Below are 20,217 nucleotides of genomic sequence, written 5' to 3'. Positions count from 1 at the left end.
AATTCCTCGGGATTATCCGAGGATTTCATTTTCCGTCGGAATGTCCGTCAGAATACCGATGTTTTCTTGTAGTGTTGAGCTTTTAAAAAATCTAATAACAATACAATATGTATCAACTTATAAACATAACTGTTTAAGTATAATATGTTAGAACTTAGAAGGCAAAAAAGAACATAAGATTTTATAAAGTGTACCCTAATTTTTACCAAAAAAAAGTGTACCCTAATTTATCTTTTTCAAAAATCTTGTGTTAAAGGCACCAAGAGCTGGCCCTTTTGTGCCAAGTATTACAAGGAACCCAACTTGTGAACCTAAATTACGTTGAAAGAGAAGTTATCTATCTATATCACACATACACACACATACACAAATCTGTCTTTCTCTTTCAATCTGCTTACTATCAAGGCAAGTTTCCATTTTCTGCTCCTCTAACAATATCAATTGCAGCTCAAAATATCTCTTGTTTCCAAAATCTTCACACATTTTGGTTTCATTTTCTTCATGTGATGTGAGAATTTTGAGGTTACAAAAATGAAGACTATAAGTGGGTTAGGGATAGGGTTGAGTTTGGTGTTTGGGTTGCTTCTCTTAGCACTTGTTGCAGAAATCTTTTACCTTCTGAGATGGAAGAAGATCATAAGCCAAGAGAGCCAAGAACAAGAAGAACAACAAGCTGGGTACGCTAAGGAACTTATCCAGCTCCTCTGCTTCAAAAACCATCAACCTTTACATGCCAACAATGGCGGAAGAGAGGCGGAAATCTCGAGGACACAAGATATAGAGCTCGGGTTGATGAAACACTTGAGTGGAGGTGGAGGAGAACTAGGGTTTGAAGCAGAGCTCATGAAGCTTCATAACCAGAGGTTTCTCTTCACGATCATCGAAGAGACAAAAGCAGATTTGGAATCTGATGATGAGAAATCAAGAAGCCTGAGTGATCTCCCGGTTGGAGTAAATGACTGTACTACCCCTGGTTTCACTCCTCTGGCTTCTCCTTGTGCCCCGAAGTCATCTCCTTTGGAGTCTTACTCGCACCATGGATTCAATCCTCTGTTCGAGACAGAGGGTGAGCTTGAGTTTAACAAGTTCTTCAGGTCTTCTTCTTCTTCGCCTCCGCCGAAGTTTAAGTTCTTGAGGGATGCTGAAGAGAAGCTGAGGAGGAGAATGGTTGAAGAAGCTAGAAAGAGAGAGGAGACAGAGGGTTCGTTTCTGAAGTTCTTGAATCCTGAGATGATGAACAGAGAGAAGAAACAGAGTAGTCAAGAATCTGATGAGACGGTGTCGTTTTCAGTTTCTTCTTCTTCAACAGGTACAAATCTTAGAACGTTGGACCGGAGATCAACACTGGTTGTTTAGTGTTTGGACTCTCTTGCTCTACTACTTAATTTTTATTTTTGTTAAAATTTGTAAAAATAATTACAATTTTAACTGTGTGAATTATCTTTGTTTTCTATCATTCTGATTCTTTGTGAATGATGTCTTCTGTACGTGCCAATCTGAAAAAGTTTGCAGGTGCTTCTTTTAATTCAGTTTGAGAAAAGAAATTAAGCTAGAATTTGGCTAGGAAATTTTGTATTATGTGTCCTCTTAAGTCTTAACCAAACAAATATTATAGTTTTGAAAAAATAATTAAAATGTTGTCTAAAAAGCTTAAAATAAAATTGTGTTAATTATTCAAATCTTTACGGCGCCACAAATTTGAACTTTCAGCTACTTCTATGTTATTTTAATCTACCAGTCCGATTAGAATAATACTATTTCAAGTAAACGATACAAGAAGTGCAATGTTGTTTTGATATGATTACTATAAATGCGTTTAAGCCCGAAAATTATGGCACAATACATCATGAATAAATCTTTTTCACATAGTTGCGATTACTACTTAATTTTGATGCTTTCTACTTTATAAAAAATGCAAATAAAACATAACACTGTATATATTTAGACTACTTGAATGGATTATAAGCTTGTAAAAAAAGAAAATTGTATACATTTTGTGTTGTCTGAACTAGAAAAATTCATGGCATCACGCGATGTATCGCCGAAAGGTTTATGTCATTAATAATCATAATCTGAACCTCGATCGAATAGTTTTCAGTTAAAAGGTCTTGTTGGACCACGTAACTACTTGTCAAAATACTTTATCACTGGTGAGCGACGTTTTTTTCTCGTCAGAAAATCTATCAATTTCAATCACTATGACAAAAACGGGTGTTAAAATGCTTATGCATGAATATATTGTACGACTAGTAATTCAAATCTACCCAGTAAAGCACTTTATAAGTGTATGGAACATGTAGACAAACAATTATCGTTGCATATATTTAGAATGAAATATCTTTTTAAGTCGCAACAAATGAATTCTTCTGGATGTATAAACCATGTATCTATAAAGAGCAACTAAAAATATATTATGCTAAAGTACATATACATATATACATACCTATGTACAATTAGTCAATTAGTAGTATACATTAAACATACTGTTATACATATATATGTACGTATTCTATGACAACTGTGAACATGGCGACACGTGAAGGAAGAACCAAACTCAAAGAGACAGGAAAAGCGAAGGGGTCCGAGAACACACGTCAACATCGTTGGCCTCATCTTAATTGCAATTTCAAAATTCGCGTTGGATACTGGAGCCCAACTTTGCCATAATTAACTATGATTCGTTTGGTAATCCTTGAATAAAGTATATGTGTTTGTTTGATAATGGGACTGTAGTGGACCAGAAAATAAATGTGTAATGTGTTACTTCTATTGGAATTATTTACAAGAATAAAAATAAATTAATTAGAAGTAAGAGAGAAAGTGAAGATAGGTTCTCAAATGAGACTTTTTTTGAGAAATTCTATGAGATATGTGTTTTACACATACTAGTTCAATTATTTAAAATAACTAAAATTTAATTATTTAACTAAATTATAGTGTGTTCAAAAAAAAAAAACTAAATTATAGTAAAATATTAAAATAGTTTTTGTTTGAAAAATTATTAGAGGTTCTAAGCAATAAGGGTGTTTTTATAACATCTTCGAATGCTCTGTCATAATTAATAATTACACATGCAGACAAACAACAAGAAAATACAAAGATGCCAATCTCAAGAATTAAACTTTGAAATAGAACCATAGCTAGCAAAAATAAGTATAAGCCCTTGACACATGAATGTGGTTATTTGTTACGTCACAGTTATCATCTTAATAATCTCACGGCTCAATGATCCATATTTCTCAATTCAACAACGAGTATCCACTAACCCGATTCTTCCGGCGAACAAGGACCAAAACCGCCATTCTCGTTCAGCTTAGGCTGTAAAATATTCCCTTAATTGCCCAAAATAGGTGAACACGTGTTGTCACACTCTTACATATAGGTTCCAGCTAAAAACTAACGGCCAAGAACTGTTTGCATTGAAGCGATATAACAAGAAGCTCGTTTCGTAAATTCATAAATTTGGAACCATAGGAGGCGTTTCAGGATCCAGTTTTGTGATTGAAGAATGGCCGACGGTGAAGACATTCAACCGCTTGTTTGCGACAATGGAACTGGAATGGTTAAGGTAATGTTTCTCTAGACGATATGTGTTACATGACTATATACTATAAAATACTAAAAATAAAATATGAGTGTAGGCCGGATTTGCGGGTGACGATGCACCAAGAGCGGTTTTCCCGAGCATTGTTGGCCGTCCTCGTCACACGGGTGTTATGGTTGGGATGGGACAAAAGGATGCTTATGTCGGAGACGAGGCTCAGTCAAAACGTGGTATATTGACTCTCAAATACCCTATTGAGCATGGAATTGTTAACAATTGGGATGACATGGAAAAAATTTGGCATCATACTTTCTACAACGAGCTTCGTGTTGCCCCTGAAGAACATCCGGTTCTCTTAACCGAAGCTCCACTTAATCCCAAGGCTAACCGTGAGAAGATGACTCAGATCATGTTTGAGACATTCAACACTCCTGCTATGTATGTTGCCATTCAAGCTGTTCTATCACTCTATGCCAGTGGCCGTACGACTGGTTAGTATCACACACTTTCATTTTTTAATTTCCTGAACATTTGCAATTTTTCATGAATTCACTTTGTGTTCAATTAATGAAGTCGATTGGTACAAAGCGTTGCATTAGGTTTCTCGGTTTAGTTTAGTCTTATAGGTTTTATAAAAAAGATGTTAGTTATAACTAAATTTGTTTTGGATTTGCATTGTTTGAATAAAAAATAATTCGATTTAATATTATATATCATAAAAATATTTTTTTTAATCAAAAGTACTGCTTAAAAGTATAAATTATTAATGAAAAGTGTTGTGGTTTTAACACACGTTTACATACTGCTAGATTTAAGAACAATGGTATGGTTTCCGTTTGAAAAATTTTATGATCCTTTTGCAAAATGTTTTATTAGGTATTGTTTTGGACTCTGGAGATGGTGTGAGTCACACGGTTCCAATATACGAGGGCTATGCTCTTCCACATGCAATCCTACGTCTTGACCTAGCAGGGCGTGACCTCACGGACTACCTCATGAAAATTCTAACAGAGCGCGGTTACTCTTTCACCACAACGGCTGAGCGTGAAATCGTTAGAGACATGAAAGAGAAGCTTTCCTACATTGCTTTAGACTACGAACAAGAGCTAGAGACTTCCAATACAAGTTCTTCCGTAGAAAAAAGCTTTGAGCTTCCCGATGGACAAGTGATAACCATTGGCGCAGAGCGGTTCCGGTGCCCAGAAGTTCTGTTTCAGCCATCAATGATCGGAATGGAAAATCCGGGAATCCATGAAACCACATATAACTCTATCATGAAATGTGATGTGGATATAAGGAAAGATTTGTATGGTAATATTGTGCTAAGTGGTGGAACCACAATGTTTGGTGGGATTGGTGATAGAATGAGCAAAGAGATTACTGCTTTGACTCCTAGTAGTATGAAGATTAAGGTTGTGGCTCCACCTGAGAGGAAGTACAGTGTTTGGATTGGTGGTTCTATATTGGCTTCACTTAGTACTTTCCAGCAGGTGAAATCATAACATAACTAACATTTTCTGTTCGATCTCAATATTAATACTTATAACATTTTGTCTCTGACATAAACATTGTTGTGTTTAAAATTTTTACAGATGTGGATTGCGAAAGCAGAATATGATGAATCAGGACCATCAATTGTGCATAGGAAGTGCTTCTAATCACACTTCATGGAAGCACCAAAGGAAGATTGAAGTAAAAGATAAAAACACCTTTGAGCTTCTTTTTAACAGCCTACTACCAATTGCCAGATTTTTTGTTTAATCACATTTCTTCATCCAAATTGTTCTTTGTAATTTTGATTTGTAGCAACTGAACTCAAAGAAAGACATTCAATTTCTTTATTAAATTATGCATACCACACCAATTTATTTATTTTATATTCTTTTTGTTTGAATAGAACACTAGTTGTCAAAGTAGATTGACGTCAAAAAAAAAATTGTTAAAGTAGATAGTTAATTTCTATTGATATTTTTCTCCTATGCATACCCAACTTTCAAAATTTACTTTGCCCATTGAGCTACCAGATTTAGGCAATTTATCGAGCAACTGTTCAAAAATAAAGACAATAAATCTTTCAGTTTATTAGTGATAAAAGGCATAACTGATATGGCACTGATTGGTGTGGCAGCTCGAGGAAATTTTGGTAAGAATTGCACGTGGCGGTGATGGTATTGGCAAAAGAGGAGAACTGATGTTAAATAATGAAGCTAAGAAAAATGCTTGGCTGAGTGTTCTTGTGTGCCACAAAAATCTGACAGCGATCGTGGAGTATTGTATGCTTTCCATTTTCCACTGTCGTAATGTTGTTGTTGCCAAACATGTTGGGAATGCTGTTTGTGTTCAGATTACCAAAAAAAAAAAAAATGCTGTTTGTGTTCATTAAAGAAAGAATATCGTAAGTAGTAAATGAAACAGATTAAAGATTCATCTTATCCGTTAAACCTTAACATTTTCATTTTGAAAACGTCTAAGACACACTTATTGAACCCAAAATCTAACATAGTTAGCATACCGAAAAATTAAAAATCAAGTAAGAACCGAGATATACGTAACGTTGATGTGAAATGAGTACGGTTCGGTATAGTATGGCGTAGTAATACGGATATTAAGTTGCTGGTTTTTATTATTCGATTTCGGTTTAGCTAAACCGAAGTGGAAACCAAGAAACACATAAATCAAACAATAGTTGTTTTAACTTTAAAAGCGCCATCGCCGGTGACGGAACCCTAGTAAGTAGTGCGAAGCAGCGACCTAATCAAGGAGGAAGGCGAATGTCGAACGGTACAGAACAGGTGAATCCATCGCCGGATATCTCGGCTCAACAATCGGAGTCGAAGTCGAGGAAGCGTTCGGCGCCGTTAGACAGTTGGTTGCCTGATGGTTGGAGAGTTGAAGATAAGGTTCGAACCTCCGGTGCTACAGCTGGTTCGGTCGATAAGGTATATATGAAATCTCTTCTCTTTTAGTCCTGCTCTGTAGCTCGAACTGTTTCACATTGAAGATTCTCTGCTTCAATGTTGTTAGATAAGAAAAAAATTGCATCTTTGATAGTGTGTAGTGCGTTCTTGTAGTAGAGAGTACACACAATGCTTAGAAGGAAGAACATGGATTAGTGTGTTTGTTTATGGGTTAAATGTGATTAGCATTAACTTTGATTAATCTTTTGTTTGCAGTACTATTACGAACCAGTTACAGGGCGTAGGTTTAGGTCCAGGACTGAAGTGCTGTACTACTTGGAACATGGAACCACCCCTAAGAAAGGAAGCAAGAAAGCAGATTTCAATCCAGACGTGAGTTTAACGTTCTTTAAAGTTTGAACCTTTCACCGCCGTGATTAATATAGAATCTTGTTTTTGCAGCATTTGGAAGGCCAGGGAAGAAATAAATCCAGCAGAAAAGCTAAAGAGCAGCCGCCGCCGCCACCACCACCACGGCCATTGAACTTTGATTTTGAGAATGCACCAGAGAAGGTAAGTTGGTCTATGGCGAACTCTGGAGATGAAGCTTGGTCACCTTTTCTTGGGGAAGACAAGGTTCAAGATTCGGTTAGACTAGATTGGTGCGCTGCCTTCACCGCTGTCACGACCAAAAACCCAAGTAAACTGTCGCTGTAGAGACGATGATGTCTCGGTGGTTATTTTTGGATTGTTTCATGTATTGTAGCATTGACGGAGATGGTAGAGTTATTTAACTGGCTGATTCTTGCTTAGTAGTTATTCACTTGATTTAAGTTAGCTGTACTGTAACGTAAACTGAGATGGTAAGAGTTATTTAACTGGGCGATGCTTGCTTAGTATTCACATGATTTAAGTTAATTGTGTTGTAGTTTTCTTAGTTTGGAGGATATGATACCACCCTCAGGGTTCTACTTATACTCGTTGTCTAGCAATCATTGCCTAAAAACTCAAATGCCAAGAAGCAACATAACAAGTACATAAGATGATAGTTTCTGTATACAAAACTATAAATTATTGTTCAAAGGCATCAAGCGTCTGTAGTCCAACGGTTAGGATAATTGCCTTCCAAGCAATAGATCCGGGTTCGACTCCCGGCAGACGCATTTTTTTTGAAACTTTGATAACAGTTATGATATGATTTTTGGGCATTAACTAAACAGACTCATGTTCGATTATTAAGATGTGGGATTAACATTACCCCTCGTTAAGAGAATGTCATTCTCATCCAATCAGATATTTTATCCATCCTCGTATATAAATTAAACGCATGTTTGGTATCATGCGGTCACCGTTTCTCCCACTTTCTTCTTCTTCTCCGGCGAGTGAAGAAGATTAGATACTCTGATTCCATGGCGGGCACTTGCACCTGATTGGCTCTTCTTCGATAGTTGAGCTTTCCAGGTTGATTAACCCAACAGGAGCTCCTTTCTCTGTTCGGATCTCCACCACAAGGTCAAGAACCAGAGGCCATGGAGTTGGTTTCACTGCACCAGCTTCCTCACGTCAGGAAGGTCCTACCTGCATCTTTGTGAATTGATTCTTTCTGTGATGTGCAAATCATGGTTTGGTTTTGTCATTCTGTTTCAGAAGTGTGCGTCAGGGTTGGGTAGAAAATGGGTATACGGCGGGATATACCTTGTTTCGTGGCCAAGGAGAGATCGGCGTTCCATGTTTACATATTTCTAACCAGAAAGAAGAACATAAGTTTTGGGGACGGTTCTCTCAATTAGTGTTAACGAAGAAACCAGAGATTCATGACATCACAGAATTTCTACTAATGATTGAGGTTTAAAAGCAACGTGAGCAAACACTGTAAGGAACATCCTCAATCTCTCTGTTCTCATACGCTCAAATCGAATTTATGTTTGTATATAAGGGAATAGTTTGAAGAAGATTAAACCGCCAAAAAAACACCAAGAAACTCATAACAATTCACATATCAATTCCAGCACTTGTTGACTTGGTGTGTCAATGCAAGTTATTCTCTTCAGAATGATCATAAGTACATTCCTCATTTAAGTAGTTATATTGCTTTTGGTGGGCCATGCAATTCATAGTATCTGTTTTTCTTCTCAGTTTTCTTGAATGCTTAGAGCACCCGTAGTAGGGGTTTTAGACGGGTTCATGAGCTCGGGATCTTAGGCCCTTGCGATTAAAAATAAACGGAAAATGGGTAATTTGTGATGAACCGGGCCTTACGCATGAACCCGCATGGAGCGGATTTTACCACGTGTCGTGCTCTCGTGTCCGCGTTGATGAGGAGGAAAGACGGGGACTCTTCGCTATTCTTCTCATTTCTCTTCTCCCCGAAAAAACTAGGGTTTCTCTGTAAAAGGCGATTCTCATGCGACGAAGACTCCCCGGTGATTTTCTCCATCTAAGCGACCACAGAATCTATTATCCACGAGCTCAGGTAACTATCTCTGTCGATTACGGTTTCTTTGGGTCGATTTTGGGATCGAAATCATCTTTTGCGATATTTTTTAAAAATTGGGGGTTTCGAAAAACGGATTTAAATCGATAACTGGGTTCGATAAAGGGTTGTAGATCGTGATGGTAGTTTGTTTAAGGGTTTCGTTTCGCTGAGATTTCAAATCAAGTTAGGGTTCTCGAGTAATGATTGTTAATCGATTTGTGGGTTTCGTTTATTCATTTTGTTTGGTTATTGTTTGACAGATGGATCCGGCAGAAGATAGAAGCCATGCACAGAGGCAAGATCACCACATCAACATGTTAGGGTTCCTGGCCGATTCAGAGTACGGGATTCCTAGAAGGTGTCCGTGTGGTGGGAGACTCATTAATGAGGTTCGCGGGATTGAGAACCACGACACTCTTCCTGGGAAGCGGTTCTTCACGTGCATAAACTATGAGGTAATAAGGCATGCTTGTTGACCGTGTGCTTATCTTTTATGTTTTTTATTTCTAAGTTGAAGAATCTGATTATGTTATATGTTGTAACCAAGGCTGATGGGTTCCATTATCGTCAGCCTTGGGTGATAGGTATGCAGGAGGAGCTCGAAAGGCTGACTCAACGGGTGGAGGAGGCTGAGCAGGTGATAATGGGGATTCCGAAGCTCACTAAACAGATTGAGACGCTTGAGGTAAGCTCTTTCATTGATGTCACATGATTTTTTTCACATTTTATTACCGTGACTAACATAATTGTTTTCATTCTTTTTTCAATGTACAGGAACAGGTGAAATTCCTCACTGATCAGGTCTATGAGCTCACTGTGCAGATCGCAAACCTCGAGAACGTCTGCTTCGATTGACATCCAAAAGGTCAGTATCTCTGCTCATTGCTATCTCTCGGTTGAAGTAGAACTAGTACTTGAGCTAAATGATAACTATAACTAGAACTACACATAGACTTTATTTTAAAAAAAATTTCTCGGTTGAACTTGTAGTTATAATATATAACTACAACTACAACTAAATGTAAAGTAAACATGAAGGAGAACTAGAAGTACAAGTAGTTATTATTAAAACGGTTGGCTGGTTGCTTGAATTAAATTTTAATTGTACTTAGAAGCAGTAAATATTATCGCCTGATTTGATGTATATTGACTGCTAATTGCTAGCTAGTTGTTGTGTAATGCCTTCTGTCATGAACATTGGTAGGTAGAGTGCTTTTAATGTGGTGTTATTTGGAACGTATTAACTAGTTTAAAAACATAGTAAGGCCACACTTAAAAATCACAGAAACATCTAAACAACAAACCAAACCAAAACACAAAAATGAACCCTTTTTCCCCAAACTCCTCAACCGGGTTTGTTAACCTTCTAGCTTCGCAAAGCAGTCCACCTATAGACGTAGACTCTGCTGTGCCAGCTGTTAAATCCGCGGAACGAAGAAAGTGGTCAACAAAAGAAGACATAGTGTTGATCAGTGCTTGGTTGAACACCAGCAAGGATCCCATAGCGAGTAATGAACAGAAGTTAGGCAAGTTTTGGAAGAGAATAGAGGACTATTTCAATTCAAGTCCTCAGCTCATTGGCTCCCTTCCTAGACCGTGGGGTCAATGTAAGCAGAGGTGGGGAAGGGTTAATGCGGAGGTCTGCAAGTTTGTAGGATGCCATGAAACCGCTCAGAAAGAGCAAGCGATTGGCCAACAACAAGCTCTCTTCCTTGATCGTGTCTTAGCAAAAAATATTGACACACTAACTGATCATGAAGTGGCTCTCAAGAATAAACTCATCTCTGAAATGCTTGATGTCTAGTGTGTATGATTTTGATCTTCTTTATTGCATATGTTCTGTTTTCTTTGTGTTGTTGTAGTGTATTATTGTGTTTTGCTTTATTGAATCTGTTGTCTTTTCTTTTGCAGGTCACGGGTTGGAAGGTTTTTGGTGGTTGCGGTCAGTTGTAGCCACGGGTACTAGGAGTAGATGTCAGTTTTTAATCACGGGAAGTGTAGGTTTTTGTTTCATTCTACACTTTGGCTTGTTGTGTTTTTAAAATGTTGTAACTCTGCACTTGATTCACGGATGTACTATAACTCTCTCTATATAAGCTTGTTGAAGCTTTGTGTTTTCAATATGTCTCTCTAGATTCACTGATATAAACTATGACTCTTCTCTTCTCTTCTTTCTTTCTCCATAACAACAAACAAGCAACAAGCAAAGCTTGTGACCAACAAGCTCTCTTCTCTTCTTTCTTTCTCCACAACTCGCAACAAGGAAGCAACAACCAAGTAACAACCAAACAAAGCTCGTGACCATCAACAAGGAAAGCTTCAAAGCTCTGTTCGAATTGAATTCAACCAAGCAAAGGTCGTGCCCTTCAAACCCACAAGGTAAGTGAAAAAACTGCAATTTATGAAAAAAAAATTACTGAAACTATTAATGTAAAAAAAAAGGATTGTGAAACAAATTATAGTTTTAAATGAAAGAAAACTGAAAAAAAAATTGGATATAGCCAAACTTTATAGATTAATGAAAAAAAAAGATATTGATAGAATAAATCATTTTATTTCATTTTAGGAAGAAAAAAATCAACTATGTCTTCCTCATCAAGTGATGAAGTAGATGAAGCTTTAGAAGAAATGGTCGACCAAGTAGTTGATAATTTCATCGACTCAGTGCTTCATGCTCCACCCAACAAGTTGACGAGACGAGCTTATATCGAAAGAGATCGGGAAATTGGACACAATCAACTATGGAACGATTATTTCACGGAAAATCCTACATACCCACCGGAAATGTTTAGGAGGCGTTTTTGAATGAACAAGTCATTGTTCCTCCGCACTCTCGAACGTATAAGTAATGAAGTTCCATACTTTCAGCAAAGACGAAATGCTTGCGGAAGGAACGGCCTATCTGCACTTCAAAAGTGTACGGCAGCTATACGTATGCTCGCATATGGTCAGTCGGGAGATACATATGACGAATACCTCCGACTTGGTGACAGTACATCACGTTTATGTTTGGCAAATTTCACTGATGCAATAATACAATTGTTTGGAGATGAGTATCTACGAAGACCTACAGCCGGGGATCTTCAATGATTACTCGATGTTGGAGAGGTACGGGGGTTTCCGGGGATGATAGGCAGCATCAACTGTATGCACTGGAAGTGGAAAAACTGCCCAACGGCTTGGAAAGGTCAGTTCACACGTGGTTCAGGAAAGCCGACAATAGTCTTAGAAGCTGTGGCATCACAAGATCTTTGGATATGGCACGCATTTTTCGGCTTACCGGGTACCCTTAACGATATCAATGTTCTTGATCAGTCACCTGTTTTTGATGACATCTTACATGGTCGAGCACCTAAAGTTAAGTTCAAGGTGAACAACCACACTTATCGTATGGCCTACTATCTTACTGACGGAATTTATCCAAATTGGGCAACATTTATCAAATCCATCCCACTTCCTCAAGGTCCTAAAGCCGAGAAATTTGCAGAGAAGCAAGAATCTGCCAGAAAAGATGTCGAACGGGCTTTTGGAGTATTGCAATCGAGGTTTGCAATTGTTAAAAACCCAGCTCTACTATGGGACAAGGAAAAGATAGGAAAGATAATGAGAACTTGTGTCATATTGCACAATATGATAGTAGAGAATGAACGAGACGGATACGCTCAAATTAATACATCTGAGTTCCAGTCAAGAGAGTCCAGCAGAAGTTTGAGAGTGAGAAGTAGAGATAGTATTCATGTCAATGATATGTTAGGCGTCCGCAGAGAAGTTCGAGATTTAGAGAAGCATGATCGTTTGAAAGCTGATTTAGTGAAAAATATTTGGCAAAAGTTTGGTGATGAAGATGAATAAACTTTGTATGTTCTTGAATTTCTCTATTTATGTAATCTACTCTTAATGTATTAAATAAAAAGTTTTCAAAATTTTGTAATATATTTTAATATTTTATTCATGTATTCTGAATAATTTATAATTTTTTTTTATAAATTAATATTATTATTTTATTCCTATGAACTCCTTATTCGGGTTCAATAATGCAGAAAACAACAAATACTGGTTCATAACTTTTCATGGTCCCACAAAAAAATATTAAAAAAATTGGATGAACCCCAGAAGGGGTTCACCAATGCTCATGCTCTTACACCTCGAAGGAGAGCTCCAAAAATATAAACCAGAACACAGATGGATCGCAAATCATAACAAGGGAGTGACTAGTGTCTACCTGATGAATTCAGTCATATGTTATGTAGGGCGAAAATCAAACCAAAAATAAAATAAAATTTGCAAAATTCTAAATTTTTTTTTTTTTTTTAAGTCTTAAATATTTTTAACAAGATTCATTTTTAAGAAAGCATACATATCATTGTTGCAATAACATTTTCAAACCTATCACTGATGACGATGATGGTTTCTCCAGAATCTTTAATAATGACAATTAAGAGTTATTTAACTGGTGTTAGTTAAAAAAGTTAAGGATTAAAGTGTCTTGCCACTTTTATATTTTTTATGCAAATTTCCCTTTTTTAATTTTTTTTTCACTATATATTTCTTTTCTGCAAACCGTGATTACCGAAATCAAGCGAAATAATTCAAAGAGACTTTTCCTACTCACCACTTCGTTTGGGCACTACTTTCTCTTTTTACCTTTAGATAAATCAGAATCGCTTGTCTTTTTAGTCTTGACCTTATTGGATTTTTGAAAAGTCTTTTGTATATGTATTTGATTTTTGAAAAGTCTCTTTGCATTTCTTGCAAAATACGAGAAACATGAAACTCTTTCTTTTCCTTTCTTTCAATGCTCTGATGTTACTTGCAGCATTCGGGAATACCTATGAAACTGATAAGCAAGCATTACTCAAGTTCAAGTCTCAAGTTTCTGAGGAGAAAAAAGTTCTGCTGTCTTCATGGAACAACTCGTTCCCTCTTTGCAGATGGACGAGGGTTACGTGTGGCCGCAAACACAAGAGAGTTACTGATTTGGATCTCAGTGGATTCAAATTGGGTGGAGTGATATCGCCATTTATTGGTAATATTTCGTTTCTCATATCACTTAATCTCACTGATAACTCTTTTGGTGGAACCATCCCTCAAGAACTGGGAAACTTGTTTAGACTTCAGCACTTGGATATGAGCTTTAATTTTCTGGGAGGAGGGATCCCAGCAAGTCTGTTCAACTGTTCTAAATTGTTGGAGTTTGATTTATTTACAAATCATCTTGGTCAAGGTCTTTCTTCAGAACTAGGATCATTGAGTGAGCTTGTTATTTTAGACCTTGGTACAAACAATTTGAAAGGAAAACTCCCTGTATCTCTAGGAAACTTGACATCCCTCACACGGCTTTCCTTTGCAGAAAATAGTCTGGAAGGGGAAATTCCTGATACCATAGCTAGATTGACTCAAATGGTGGTTTTTGTGCTAGCAACAAACAGTTTCTCTGGTGTTTTTCCTCCTGCAATTTACAATTTGTCCTCACTTACGTATTTGAACATGTTTGGTAATTATTTCTCTGGTAACCTGAGGCCTGGTTTTGGTAACTTGCTACCAAACCTAGAAGGATTGTCTTTGGGACAAAATTCTTTCACAGGAGTCATTCCATCAACACTTTGCAATATTTCAACTCTTCAATATCTGGCCGTGGAGTTTAACAGTCTGACAGGAAGTATTTCTCCGAGCTTTGCAAAAGTACGGTATCTGCAAGAACTATACCTTAATGAAAATTCTTTGGGGAAATTTTCAGCTGGAGATCTTGAATTTCTTATTGCTTTGACCAACTGTAGCCAACTTCAAAACTTAGATGTGTCATTCAATAAGCTTGGGGGTGACTTTCCTGCCTCCATTGTCAATCTATCTATGACCCTCATCGAGTTTTACATTGACAAGAATTTCATATCTGGAAGCATTCCCCATGAAATTGGGAACCTTATAGGCCTACAAACATTTTGGTTGTCCGAAAATCTATTGGAAGGACCAATCCCAGTCTCTTTTGGGAAACTTCTAGGATTGGTGGGTTTAAGTGTCCATGGAAATAGAATGTCAGGAGAGATACCATATTCTTTAGGCAACATCACTCGGTTAGAAACACTATTTTTGTCCAACAATAGTTTTGAAGGAATCATACCTCCAAGTCTTGGTAAATGTAGCTATCTGTTACGTTTAGATATCGAGAATAATAAGTTGGATGGTATTATACCTCAGGAGATTATGCAAATTTCGACCCTTGTTTCCCTAAAATTGTCAAATAATTTATTGACTGGCTCTCTACCAAAAGATGTTGGACGACTTGGAAATCTTGGTATGTTATATGTTTCTCATAATAAGCTATCAGGGAAACTCTCAGAGACTTTGGGAAAGTGTCTCAGAATGGAAAAACTTCACTTGCAAGGAAATTCTTTTGATGGAATCATTCCAGATATAAGTGGACTGGTAGGAATTAAGGAGGTTGATTTCTCAAGCAACAATCTCTCTGGAAGAATTCCAGAATATCTCGCAAACTTTAGCTTGTTGGAATATCTCAATCTATCCTTTAATAACTTCGAAGGAAATGTGCCAACAGAAGGAAAGTTCAAAAATACTACTATAGTCTCTGTATTTGGAAACCCAAACCTCTGTGGAGGAGTCTTGGAACTGCGACTACAGCCATGTTTTACGCAACCACCAAGAAATTCAAGAAAGAAACTTGTGACTGGGGTAAGCATAGGTATATCTTTGCTTGTGCTTTCATTCATAGCTTCAGTTTCTTTTTGTTGGTTAAAAAGCCGAAAGAAGAAAAATACCAATGAGGCAACTCCTTCCACCTTGGGAGCTTTTCATGAAATGATAAGTTATGGAGATCTTCGAAATGCGACTGATGGCTTCTCTTCAAGTAATTTGATCGGGTCAGGCAGCTTCGGTACTGTGTTTAAAGCACTGTTTCATGCAGAGAACAAGGTCGTTGCAGTGAAAGTTCTAAACATGCAGAGACGTGGAGCAATGAGGAGTTTCATGGCAGAATGTGAATCCCTGAAAGACATTAGACATCGTAATCTTGTGAAACTTTTGACAGCTTGTTCCAGTATTGATTTCCAAGGAAATGAATTCAGAGCACTAATCTATGAATACATGCCAAATGGAAGCTTGGATATGTGGCTGCATCCAAAGGAAACAGAAGAGATTTCTAGGCCCTCAAGAACATTGACACTTTTAGAAAGGCTTAACATAGCGATAGATGTGGCTTCTGTTTTGGAGTATATTCATCTTAATTGCCACGAAGCTATTGTTCATTGCGATCTTAAACCAAGCAACGTTCTTCTAGACGATGATCTAACCGCCCATGTTAGTGACTTTGGTCTTGCTCGGATCCTTCTCAAATTCGACCAGGAAAACTTCGTTAACCAACTTAGCTCAGCTGGAGTCAGAGGAAGCACTGGCTATGCGGCACCAGGTAAACCTATCACACATATAATGTTTAAATGAAAAAAGCTAATACTCCATTCGTTTTCGAAAGTAAATTTTCTATATATTTGTTTATTCAATAAAGATAAATTTTTTATATCTTTAAAGTACTTTGATAGTTATTGGAAAGTGTATAATAAAAGTAAATAATCGTTTCAACTATAAACATTTATTAAATTTTTAATATGCGTAAATACCTTTGAAAATTCTTCATTTGGTAACTGAGAGAGCATATTTCTTGCCCCAAACATGTTTGATATGACTTATGGTGCAGAATATGCAATGGGAGGAGAAATATCAGTACATGGTGATGCATATAGTTTTGGGATTCTCATTTTCGAAATGATCAGTGGAAAACGACCAACCAATGAGATATTTGGCGGGGACTTTACCCTCCGTAGCTGCGTCAGGTCTGCATTGCCAGAGCAAGTTTTGGATGTGGCAGATGAATCGGTTCTTCACAACGGCCTTAGAATTGGCTTCCCTATTGCTGAGTGCTTGACAAAGGTTTTAGAAGTGGGACTTGGGTGTTCTGAAGAGTCTCCAGCAAACCGCTTGGGAATGAGTGAGGTTATAAAAGAATTAATCTCAATCAAGGAGAGGTTCTTCAAAACCAGAAGAGGAGCTAGACATTGAAGTGTCTGTCTCGTATGCTTGCTCCTCTACAAACTTGAAGACTTGTTAATGTATAATATTTCTTTATAATAGGCTTTGAATGTTTCCAACTTAATGCTACGTTATTAGCAGACAAAAGATGAACGTTGTGTTTGCAATTTAATATTTGTAACTAGATTTTGACCCGCGCTTTCAAAGCGCGGGTTTATTTTTGTTTTTTTTCAATTGACAAATATTTAGTAAATGTCACATTTTCATATATTTGTGTTTTATTTTATAAAAGACTTAAAAATTTTATCTTTATTTATCGTATTTCATCTTAAATGACTATTTATGTTAAAAAAATTAAACTTTATTTTTTTAATGAATTAAGTTGGTATAACTCTGATAAATTAATTTTATTATGGGGTTAATATTTTAATTAAAAAATTATATACTTTTAATAAAGATTTATACTTTTCAATAAAAAAATTCAATTATTTTTATGAATGCTTAAATTATATTAAGAAAAGAAAAAAATAATAATTAAGAATAGTTGAAAAAAAATTATTTGAACTTGGACTCAATGGTCCAAAGGAAAAAAAAAGGTGAGAATTGAATCTGATTTTTTAATAGGCCCAAATGGCCCAAGAGAGATTTGATTTGGGCTGGATCCAAAAATAATGACCCAATATAGATTTGTTATTAATATTACTTAATTGCCCTTAATGAAACATGCAATGTTAGTGAAGGAAACATGCCCCTAAGGTAATTATGACAATAGGATCCTGCTTTAATAGTATAGATTTGGAAAACATTGCTTTTGAAATTTGATATCTAATACTACATGTTTACTAGTTTCTACAAGTTTTAGAGCTTTAGCGTTTCCACCACTCACTCAAGCGTTCATCATTTCGTTGGGAGAAGAGGTTCTTCTTCGTTCTTTTTAGCTATATAATTGTTTTCACTTGCTTGACCCACAAGTTACTAACATTTTGAAAGTCATTGATGGAGGAGAAGCTCAAAACAGGTCTTGGAACTGTTTGTCGAGAGAATATGTAAGTGGGTGCAAGATATCAATGCTGCCACTTATTCACTGCTATTGGTTTTATTAATTAGTAACTGAAATGATCCGCCAAAGCATATGTTCTGGGCGATTGAGCAAAGAGAATAGGCCACATGTCCGTGGTGTGGTGGCTGCCACCACGAACGCCAAGTCTCCAGCTTGAGGAGGAATCAAGAAATCAGATTTCAATCCAGACGTGAGTTCAACATGCTTTAAAGTTTGAACCTTTCACCGCCGTTTTTTATTAAACTCGTGATTAATATGGGATCTTGTTTTTGCAGCATTTGGAAGGCCAAGGAAGGAGTAAATCCAGCAGAAAAGCTAAAGAGCAGCCGCCACTACCACGGCCATTGAACTTTGATTTTGAGAATGCACCGGAGAAGGTAAGTTGGTCTATGGCGAACTCAGGAGATGAAGCTTGGTCACCTTTTCTTGGGGAAGACAAGGTTCAAGATTCGGTGAGACTAGATTGGTGCGCTGCCTTCACCGCTGTCACGACCAAAAACCCAAGTAAACTGTCGTTGTAGAGAGGATGATGTCTCGGTGGTGATTTTTGGGCTGTGGCATTTATTGTAACCTAAACGGAGATGGTAGAGTTATTTAACTGGGTGATGTTGCTTAGTAGTATTCACATGATTTACGTTAGCTGTACTGTAACGTAAACTGAGATGGTCAGACTTACGTTAGTATTCACATGATTTAAGTTAATTGTATTGTAATTTTCCTAGCATTTTTGGTGGATATGTTTCCACCGTCAGGGTTCTACTTCTACACTTGTTCTCTAGGTAAGCAATATATGTCACAATAATATTTCTAGAAAAAATAAAACGTGGCTGTAGGACATCAAGCGTCTGTAGTCCAACGGTTAGGATAATTGCCTTCCAAGCAATAGATCCGGGTTCGACTCCTGGCAGACGCAGGTTTTTGGAGACTTCCATAACAACTATGATATGATTTTTTTATATCAACTAACTTTGATCATTAAGATGTGTACAACGTTACTGCTCGTTAAGAGAATGTCAGTTTCATCCAGTCAGATATTTTATCCATCATCATATATAAATCAAACGCATGCTGCGTCCGCGCATCGAATCGTATAGTATCTCACCGTTTCTCGCATCTTCTTCTTCTTCTTCTTCTCTGGCAAGTGAAGAGGATTAGATAGTACTCTGTTTTCATGGCGGGCACTTGTAATAGACTGCGGTCCACGGATCAGTACATGGAGCCGAACCAGCATGGAGATCAGAACGTTCTGAAGATTTCAACTGAGGTTCATGTTTTTCACCATACTGACCAGACACTGTACTGGACTATCCCACATTCATCCGGATGGGAGCTTTGGCTGGAATCATGGCCAGATGACCGATTTCACCGTACTGAATTTGGTATTCACCGTCCTGTTTCCCATTTCATGAAGAACAGTCGAGACGGAAACACATTCGGACACACCAATCTTGAGATAGGTCATCGCTATTCATTTCTGGACAGTACCGCACGAACCGCCCGTACAACCAGATTGGAACTTCAGTATTATCCACGACCAGATGATCGAATCTTCCGAACTGAATCTCGGCTTTCCCGACCTGTTTTGCATTCTAAGAAGAATGGCCGAGGCAGATTTCAATTTGATCGAATGGATTTCAAGTTAGGCCGTGCAACTTCATTTCCGGCAAGTTTGGACTGTCCTGATCGCGTACTGGCCCTGTCCGCGGGACATGCTGAAGGTTCATTGAATCTGGACAGTGGAATTTGAAGGGTTCACTTGCAGTCAATGTTAATTTTCGTGCTTGACCAGATCTGGTCAATTTTATCATTTTCTATGTTTAGATTTCCCACATTTTTCTTTAAGTCTTTTGACTAGAACTTCTATATAATGTAACCATCAGATCTGAATAAGATAATTTCGTTTTGCTTTCATTCTTTTGAGTTTTTACTCTCTTTGTTCTTTGTTAGAACATTTCTATAAGTTTCTTTGGTGTGGTTAGCTCCAAACAAACACCTCTTTCTTGTTGGACCGGTGCGTCACATCCGGCAACAGATCGAGATCGCCTCTCCAACGGACCTGTGAGTCATATCAGGCGTTGAAAGACACTTAGACAGTATCATTGGGTCATTCCGCAGCCCCTTGTGTCGTCATTCATCCCACCAGTTCTCCTTTCGGAGTTCATATCCCCCTTACCGGTCGAGTAGCGTTTCCTAGGGTCTATCA

At 37.4% G+C, this 20,217-nt stretch overlaps 6 protein-coding genes and 2 non-coding genes across 11 annotated transcripts; all 8 read left to right on the top strand.

Annotated features, from left to right (window-relative positions):
* Nucleotides 1-204: 204 nt before the first annotated feature.
* LOC106331811 lies at nt 205-1,456 on the top strand. The gene has a single exon (XM_013770225.1). The coding sequence runs from the start codon at nt 532-534 to the stop codon at nt 1,354-1,356; it is 825 nt and encodes a 274-aa protein (XP_013625679.1). The 5' UTR covers nt 205-531; the 3' UTR covers nt 1,357-1,456.
* Nucleotides 1,457-3,401: 1,945 nt separating this feature from the next.
* LOC106329096 (actin-12-like) lies at nt 3,402-5,399 on the top strand. Its single transcript, XM_013767687.1, has 4 exons — nt 3,402-3,568; nt 3,642-4,035; nt 4,421-5,034; nt 5,137-5,399. Exons 1-4 carry the CDS (start codon nt 3,509-3,511, stop codon nt 5,200-5,202), a joined length of 1,134 nt encoding a protein of 377 aa, XP_013623141.1. The 5' UTR covers nt 3,402-3,508; the 3' UTR covers nt 5,203-5,399.
* An 856-nt stretch (nt 5,400-6,255) lies between these two features.
* LOC106332921 (methyl-CpG-binding domain-containing protein 6-like) lies at nt 6,256-7,359 on the top strand. Of its 2 annotated transcripts, none has more exons than XM_013771407.1 (3): nt 6,256-6,483; nt 6,718-6,834; nt 6,919-7,359. In XM_013771407.1, exons 1-3 carry the CDS (start codon nt 6,316-6,318, stop codon nt 7,156-7,158), a joined length of 525 nt encoding a protein of 174 aa, XP_013626861.1. In that variant the 5' UTR covers nt 6,256-6,315; the 3' UTR covers nt 7,159-7,359. The 2 variants fall into 2 exon arrangements, with proteins under 2 accessions (XP_013626861.1, XP_013626860.1); XM_013771406.1 differs by having other exon boundaries at nt 6,904-7,359.
* A 173-nt stretch (nt 7,360-7,532) lies between these two features.
* On the top strand, nt 7,533-7,604 carry TRNAG-UCC. Its single transcript has one exon. It is a non-coding gene; the product is annotated as a tRNA-Gly (tRNA).
* A 167-nt stretch (nt 7,605-7,771) lies between these two features.
* Nucleotides 7,772-11,038, top strand: LOC106328882. 3 transcript variants are annotated; one of them, XM_013767418.1, is made up of 7 exons: nt 7,774-8,012; nt 8,089-8,313; nt 8,578-8,914; nt 9,178-9,372; nt 9,465-9,602; nt 9,692-9,782; nt 10,829-11,038. In XM_013767418.1, the coding sequence occupies exons 3-6, from the start codon at nt 8,846-8,848 to the stop codon at nt 9,770-9,772; spliced, it is 483 nt and encodes a 160-aa protein (XP_013622872.1). In that variant the 5' UTR covers nt 7,774-8,012; nt 8,089-8,313; nt 8,578-8,845; the 3' UTR covers nt 9,773-9,782; nt 10,829-11,038. The 3 variants fall into 3 exon arrangements, with proteins under 3 accessions (XP_013622873.1, XP_013622872.1, XP_013622871.1); XM_013767417.1 differs by having other exon boundaries at nt 7,774-8,313; XM_013767419.1 differs by lacking the exon at nt 8,578-8,914 and having other exon boundaries at nt 7,772-8,313.
* On the top strand, nt 10,239-10,870 carry LOC106329741 (glutathione S-transferase T3-like). The gene is made up of 2 exons (XM_013768391.1): nt 10,239-10,715; nt 10,829-10,870. The coding sequence occupies exons 1-2, from the start codon at nt 10,239-10,241 to the stop codon at nt 10,868-10,870; spliced, it is 519 nt and encodes a 172-aa protein (XP_013623845.1).
* Nucleotides 11,039-13,672: 2,634 nt separating the features above from the next.
* On the top strand, nt 13,673-16,984 carry LOC106333049 (probable LRR receptor-like serine/threonine-protein kinase At3g47570). Its single transcript, XM_013771532.1, has 2 exons — nt 13,673-16,337; nt 16,623-16,984. The coding sequence occupies exons 1-2, from the start codon at nt 13,685-13,687 to the stop codon at nt 16,982-16,984; spliced, it is 3,015 nt and encodes a 1,004-aa protein (XP_013626986.1). The 5' UTR covers nt 13,673-13,684.
* Nucleotides 16,985-18,855: 1,871 nt separating this feature from the next.
* Nucleotides 18,856-18,927, top strand: TRNAG-UCC. Its single transcript has one exon. It is a non-coding gene; the product is annotated as a tRNA-Gly (tRNA).
* The last annotated feature ends 1,290 nt before the right edge of the window (nt 18,928-20,217 follow it).

This window comes from Brassica oleracea, chromosome C3 (assembly GCF_000695525.1).
Source record: "Brassica oleracea var. oleracea cultivar TO1000 chromosome C3, BOL, whole genome shotgun sequence".
Taxonomy (NCBI): domain Eukaryota; kingdom Viridiplantae; phylum Streptophyta; class Magnoliopsida; order Brassicales; family Brassicaceae; genus Brassica; species Brassica oleracea.
Note: the sequence above shows the minus strand (reverse complement) of the source record. Positions and strands in the feature narration are given on the sequence as shown.

What these genes read in the sequence shown, in the direction of transcription:
- LOC106331811 (XM_013770225.1), top strand. Translation starts at nt 532, where the DNA reads ATGAAGACTATAAGTGGGTTAGGGATAGGGTTGAGTTTGGTGTTTGGG.
- LOC106329096 (XM_013767687.1), top strand. Translation starts at nt 3,509, where the DNA reads ATGGCCGACGGTGAAGACATTCAACCGCTTGTTTGCGACAATGGAACT. An exon ending in ATGGAACTGGAATGGTTAAG is followed by an intron (nt 3,569 to 3,641) that starts GTAATGTTTCTC and finishes ATATGAGTGTAG; the next exon opens with GCCGGATTTGCGGGTGACGA. An exon ending in CACTTAGTACTTTCCAGCAG is followed by an intron (nt 5,035 to 5,136) that starts GTGAAATCATAA and finishes AAATTTTTACAG; the next exon opens with ATGTGGATTGCGAAAGCAGA.
- LOC106332921 (XM_013771406.1), top strand. Translation starts at nt 6,316, where the DNA reads ATGTCGAACGGTACAGAACAGGTGAATCCATCGCCGGATATCTCGGCT. An exon ending in CAGCTGGTTCGGTCGATAAG is followed by an intron (nt 6,484 to 6,717) that starts GTATATATGAAA and finishes TTTTGTTTGCAG; the next exon opens with TACTATTACGAACCAGTTAC. An exon ending in AAGCAGATTTCAATCCAGAC is followed by an intron (nt 6,835 to 6,903) that starts GTGAGTTTAACG and finishes TTGTTTTTGCAG; the next exon opens with CATTTGGAAGGCCAGGGAAG.
- LOC106328882 (XM_013767418.1), top strand. Translation starts at nt 8,846, where the DNA reads ATGCGACGAAGACTCCCCGGTGATTTTCTCCATCTAAGCGACCACAGA. An exon ending in TCTATTATCCACGAGCTCAG is followed by an intron (nt 8,915 to 9,177) that starts GTAACTATCTCT and finishes ATTGTTTGACAG; the next exon opens with ATGGATCCGGCAGAAGATAG. An exon ending in TCACGTGCATAAACTATGAG is followed by an intron (nt 9,373 to 9,464) that starts GTAATAAGGCAT and finishes GTTGTAACCAAG; the next exon opens with GCTGATGGGTTCCATTATCG.
- LOC106329741 (XM_013768391.1), top strand. Translation starts at nt 10,239, where the DNA reads ATGAACCCTTTTTCCCCAAACTCCTCAACCGGGTTTGTTAACCTTCTA. An exon ending in TCATCTCTGAAATGCTTGAT is followed by an intron (nt 10,716 to 10,828) that starts GTCTAGTGTGTA and finishes TTTCTTTTGCAG; the next exon opens with GTCACGGGTTGGAAGGTTTT.
- LOC106333049 (XM_013771532.1), top strand. Translation starts at nt 13,685, where the DNA reads ATGAAACTCTTTCTTTTCCTTTCTTTCAATGCTCTGATGTTACTTGCA. An exon ending in CACTGGCTATGCGGCACCAG is followed by an intron (nt 16,338 to 16,622) that starts GTAAACCTATCA and finishes CTTATGGTGCAG; the next exon opens with AATATGCAATGGGAGGAGAA.